The 6,025-nt window shown below is 43.1% G+C and overlaps 1 protein-coding gene across 1 annotated transcript in view; it reads right to left on the bottom strand.

Annotated features, from left to right (window-relative positions):
* Positions 1–1,600: 1,600 nt before the first annotated feature.
* Positions 1,601–6,025, bottom strand: part of TPRG1L (tumor protein p63 regulated 1 like) — a 6,105-nt gene continuing 1,680 nt past the window's right edge. Inside the window, exons 2-5 of the mRNA XM_014522980.2 lie at positions 5,903–6,022; positions 4,459–4,635; positions 3,647–3,800; positions 1,601–2,623 (exon numbers count right to left, since the gene is read on the bottom strand). Coding sequence (XP_014378466.1) covers positions 2,429–2,623; positions 3,647–3,800; positions 4,459–4,635; positions 5,903–6,022 — 646 coding nt within the window. The 3' untranslated portion in view covers positions 1,601–2,428. The remainder of the gene's footprint in view (positions 2,624–3,646; positions 3,801–4,458; positions 4,636–5,902; positions 6,023–6,025) is intronic.

Here is a 6,025-nt window from a genome sequence, read left to right as displayed (position 1 = left end):
TTGGTAGGATGGGGCTATGAGTGCCATGAGCCGCTTGAACCCTGGCCGCTCAACTAAGGAGAAGGGCTGTACATCAACAGCAAGCATCTCCGCAATGCTCTGGGTGATCTCACTCGCCCTTGCAATGCACCCCCCCTTCTGTCTGCCTTTCCCCCACTGTTCCAGGTTGGCCTGCCTCTGCTTTGAGGGGATGGGGGTTTTGGAGTGAGAGGGGGACTTCCCTTCGGGCATGCTCCCGTTGGTGCCAGGCTGAGGAGGAGCAAGGGCAAGGGGGTGGTGCCTGCGGAGATGCATCAGCATCCCTGTGGTGCTCATGTGTTTTGTTCCCTTGCCCCGGCTGGTTTTGGCTCGGCAGTGCAGGCAGATAGCATATGTGGGATCATCTGCCAGCTCAAAATGATCCCAGACCACACTACCTACTCGCTTTTGGGGTGTGGGTGCATGTGTAGATGCTGCACTTTCCCCCTCTTCAGCAGGCAGAGGTACAGCAACAGGAGGAGCAGACTCAGCTGAGCTGCTTGCCTCTGCAACCTCTACCTCAGCCTCCTCCAAAGTGCCTTCTGGGGAAGGAGACCTGGCTTTAGGAGAAACTTGAGGGGTATGGAGCACAAACTCAGCTGATTCCTCCTCCTTCCCCAATATTTCCTTTGCTAGGGCACTCAGATCCACATCTAGCTCCAGCTCTTCCTCTGGCACTGGAAGGCTCAGCATGGGAAGTGAAATAGGGGTGGAAGAGACTGTCATGCTGGTGCTGCTTGGTGTTATGGCTGGTGTCCTTGGAGGGGATGCAGTCTCAGGCACAGGCAGTGGCACTGGCCCTGCTCCCCTCTCCTTGCTGCTTCTAGAATCCTCATCCCTGCTAGTTGTAGGAAAGAGGCTGCGTCTCAGTTTGGGTGGGGGGGAACTTACACCTCTCCCTCTACCCCCTTTTCTGCCCCTCCCTGAAGGCTTGCCAGCTGCCTTTCCACCACGCTTCATGGTGTGTTTCATAGTGTCTTGTTGTTATACCAATATATAAATGTATCTCCCTTCCTATATAAATTCTATAGTGTAATATCTAATATAATTACAAAATTGAAAAGAATCAATTAATGAATATAAGAATAAAATAAAAGGGTCTAAAAGAAAGCAAACAGTATTGTGGAATCCCACTGGCTAGGCTAGCATGTAGGAAATAATTCAAACCAATGCTAATAGCAGCCTTCGTTGTCTAATGCTCCTAAGCTGCTGGAAGACACAGCTCAGTAACTATCAGACCCCAAGGCAGAAAGCAGGCCAGTTCAAACAATGCTGCTTTTTATGTTTTTCCATCCCTCCCCCAGAGCACTGGCATCCTCAGGGAAGGATCACAGTCACTGGCCAGCTACACAGTCAATGAGAGCAGTCCTTCCCCCTCCCTCTCCTTACTGTGTTTCCCTGCAGGCAAGCCCAGCTTGAGCTTTGAAACTTCGTTTGGAGGTTGTTTTGAAGCCCTTTGTTTCGTTTCAATTTCGCTGTTTTGAGCTTGAAACAAGTTGAAACAAAACAGCAGATGAAATTTCACGCAGCCCTATTGTCTAACCTAGTGTTTCTAATAACACTTTTGGTCAAGACAGAAAACTAATTGATGTAGATTTTTAAAACATTAAAATAACTGTGGTTTCAACTGGGCAGAATGTTACATGAAGGCAAAGACCCTACAAGCTTTTGAGTGAAAGTTGTGGGTGTCATGCATTCAAAATTTCTTATGGTGGGTGGTTACAGTGAAATGCATAAAGGAGGAATCTACAATTTATAACACATTCAGATATAGCTGTTTTTTTAAAGGCTAGTAAAATCACTCCAAATTCATATGTTTCAGTTCACATAGCAACAGTTCAATTCTGGTAATGAGAAGGTGTAAGGGTTCAGCTTTGAACAAATTTGCTGACTCATTGGTTAGGTAAAGAACGAAGGCTTAAAAAGACTCCATGCTTGAATTAGCCCAATTTCTGAGACTATTATATAATCTAGATTTACTACCTCCTCACTAGTAGTCTCAAAACACAGTGACATGATTTAACAGCTATGGATTTACATGATACAATTATAATATGGTATGAACATGCGACTATATTAGATAGTAATATGGGGAGTACAAGTTTTACATTTAGCAGGGAAAGGTGTATAGCTAGAAACGGAAGAGAAAATATCACAGCTTACTAAACCTCCATATGAACCAGTAAGTACAAGAATGCAATTAGCTTGTGACCACCTGAGGTCTATTTGACTGAAGATTCTAGTAATCTTTATAACAGTAAAGTGATTTCTGTTAACTGTTCATTTTACAGCTAGCCAATCCCTTTTCTGTTTATATGCTTTTTTCTTTTGTTGCTCTGCAGTAATTTGCTACATGGTAAACTCCCACCTTGAAATCACTTCTTCTTGGCACAGATTAAATACTGTGAATTTAAAATCCAATTTTGCCTCTTGTCATGGAATAGCCAAGTTTGGCCTCATTGTTGATGAAGGACATCAATCCCACATAAGTTTCAATGAGAAGAGGCCGCTCCAGGACTAGTACTCCATTAGCTCTTCCTGGCAGTGGACACTCTTTATGGGCTTTCTTCACTGCTTGAATTAATTGAGTCTTAAAGTTTTCCAACTGAAAAAAAAATGTAAAGACCTTATTAATTATGACTGCATCACTTGACACTTTCCCATTAGTTCTCTACCAAAGCATAATTTTACAGGAGGGACTTTGCTACTGAAATGCAAGCCAACATTAGCATGTGAGCTGTAGTTGTAAGGAAGGTGCAAGCCACAATCAAATCCATATTCTTGCCTTTAACCTTTGATGATTATGCTGTTGTTTCAAACTAGACCTTTATTAATGCCTACCAAAAGATTTTTGCAACAGATTTAAAGAGCTTCAGCTGTTATGCAATGTTGAACGCTCTTTGTGCTCCAGCTTGGAAAATCTCTAGCTCTTTACTCCAAAAGCCGCTGAAGAAAAGTTGTCTAAAGCCACTGAACTAAGGAAGAGACTGATATAGTGCACATGGCAGGATTTCTTTGTCTTGTACCTACTGATCTGCCACAATGTTCTGGAACCATTGGCTACAACTACTCTAGGTAAAACTAAAAAAGAACTACATTTGTGGTTGTGTGGAAAAATATTTTCCTCTCCTTTTGGCTTCAAAGGTGTGTGTTATTGTAGTGAAAAGGAGGTGGAGATTTAAGAATAGGAGAGTTACCAGAAATGCACTTGCTAGCAATAGCTAAGTAGCGGCACAATGTTAAGTGAATGGGGAACAGAGAAGTTGACCTATGTGCTTTAACTAGTTTTGTGCCTTCTACTTAGTTTCATAGTTTGTAGGGTTGGAAGGGACCTGAGCAGATCATCAAGTCTGACCCCCTGCCATGGCAGGAAAGAGTACTGGGGTCAAATGACCCCAGCAAGGTGTTCATCTAATCTCCTCTTAAAGACCCCCAGGGTAGGAGCCAGCACCACATCTCTTAGAAGTTGGCTCCAGATCCTAGCCACCCTGACAGTGAAGAAGCGCCTCCTGATATCTAGTCTAAATCTTAGCTGAGTACAAGTCCTTTGATTTTTGCAAAGGGTACAACTATATCCAACCTACTCTATTTATCTGGTCATAGCTGGTATAACAGTTTATTTCCTTACTTGGCAAAGTGATGCAATCTTCTCATCAGCATCTGCCATTGGATGTTCTGTAAAAGTAGCATATGGCACGTTTTTGGACCATGGATTCCATCTGTTTATGAAGGAGGCACGGCTTTGCTTATCCCATTGAATTCGAATACCAATACCTTCTCGTCTAAAATTCAAAGACAATACACTTGATAATACAGCACTTAAAACTTTCACACAAAGTTTACTGATTAGAAATGCAATATCCAAGAGAACTAAAAGTGCATTTTTAGGATTTAAGTGTGTTTGATAACAGCAGTTGGTCTCAAGACAATTATCAGAGTATCATAAACATCTTCATTGTTCAGCTTTCAGCGTAAGCAAAGATTTTAACAGTGACTGTTGTAAAAAGTTTAGGTTTATTAGAACCTAGACATCTAGATGTACCACTGAAGTACCATAAAGTGTAAGGTACATAAAGTGTGGGCTGTGGTAACGGTAGTGCTCAATATAACAGGACTTATTCACACAGAAGTTAAGGTAGCACTATTATAAGCCAGTTGAGTTTAGGTGCTAAAAGCTTGTTTCCCTAATAATAACTGCAACTTTATTTTTAAAAAGTACTTCAGGAGTAAGATAATTTAAGTCTATCTGATAATCATCTCAATGACAACTTCCTTACTGATCTCCCACAGCAATTTCAGTAATACTTAGATTCCAAAAAAAAAAGTTTGTAACTTTTTCAGAAATCTGATAGCTAACAAGGTTGATAATATGTGGTTTACGATAAGAAGACTGAAAGCTTTAATGTTAAGCAGTATCAGACCCAGTAAATCAGAACTTACTTATTCAGTGATTTAGGTGGGAACTCAAATTCTCCAACAGAAATTGTATCAACTGCATTAAGCGATATTCTAGTCACTTGCTCACACTGCAGGTTGATGAAGTCATATTTACAGATCAGAAGAGACCAGTCGGTGATAAGAACCAGGCGCTCCTTCTCATTATTCCAGTGATCAATCCTGATCAGATAACAAGCAAAGGATTCAACTTCATTTGTTTTTAGGTGACAACTTTCAGGAAAAAGCACGTAATAGCCTGACAAATACACCAGTCACTACAAGAATTTAAGAAGCAAGTATATTCCACAGCAGAAAGATAAGATTAGAGTTGGTCAGAGGCTCAAGATGAATGAGTAGTTTGTACCAATGCTTTAAAAATTAAAATTAAAAGAAGGAGCATCAACAACTTCAATAAATGTCAAAGGAGTCTCTTAAAGCTTACTGTCAGCTTTACTCAGGTACCAGGGACTGTGGAACATGTCTCTATAAAACACAGGATAAAAAGCTGCCTTTGTACTGAATTACCTTAGCACCTCTTTTTTTGTTCTTTAGTACCTAGTCCGCTGTAGCAACCTAGAGCAGATGTTGTGCTTTTATCCTTTGCTGTCCTTAGACTTCTACCGTTTATTATAACTGCTGCTTAAATGCATGTTGGTCTTTGTTTTCTTTTCACTCCAAGGTTTAATAGGGGACCTGAAGACTAATGTCTAGCATTCAAAAGCTTGTTTTACTCTATCCCAACTATGCAGTTGATCCATTAAAAGATAGGATGCCCTAGGAAATCTCTGCTGGTTGCATAGCTATCATTAATGACTTTTAGTGATGCTGTTCAGGTGAAGCCCACAAAACTGAAACTGCTCCCTTCCTTCACTGTAAATAATCTTTTAGGCTGGGCTTTAACTGCCGCACTTACAAAACTGGGTATGAGAGAGCATGATCTTATCTAGCGAGCACAGCAGATGTGTTGACAGGTCTCGCTCTGTGAAATGCCCAGGGGGCAGGGAAATCATGGCCAGTTCTCCTTGCTCGCAAGAGCCCAGTGCACGCAGCGAATGTTTTGGTCTTGCCTATCACCTATCTCACACAGCAGCAGTCTTTTAGCCTTCCCCTTGTTTAATCCTTCAGAGTCTCCCCCAGCACAAACGACCCTTTAATTCAGACCTGGGCTTCAAAAACAGGGAAAGTTCAGTGCTGGTCCTAAACTAAAACGGTTTAAAGCCAGATCCAAGCACGCTTGCTGCTGTGTAGCCTCAGCAGCACCTCGCAGCCACGGGAGCAGCGGCGGGGCAGGGCCCGGGTTGCTGAGAGCAAGCGGGAGATGAAACGTTTGACCGGCGGCGCCGGGCGCTGCCAACAGACCGGCCCAGCCCGGAGCCGGCAGGGAGGTAGAACTGAAAACAACAACGCCCAGGAGCTGGGCCGTGCCGCCTCCGGGGCCGGTACCTACTCTGTCAGCAGCCACACGCTCTGCACCTCCCCGTCCTCGCTGGGCATGACGACCAGGCGGATCTCATTGACGGCCTGCTCGATGGTGCCTGGCTGGAGGGAAAGGAGGCACCGCGTTTCTCTC

Source organism: Alligator sinensis, unplaced genomic scaffold (genome assembly GCF_000455745.1).
Source record: "Alligator sinensis unplaced genomic scaffold, ASM45574v1 scaffold366_1, whole genome shotgun sequence".
In the NCBI taxonomy this organism is placed as follows: Eukaryota; Metazoa; Chordata; order Crocodylia; family Alligatoridae; genus Alligator; species Alligator sinensis.
The sequence above is the reverse complement of the archived record's forward strand: the minus strand, read 5'-3'. Positions and strand labels throughout refer to the sequence as shown.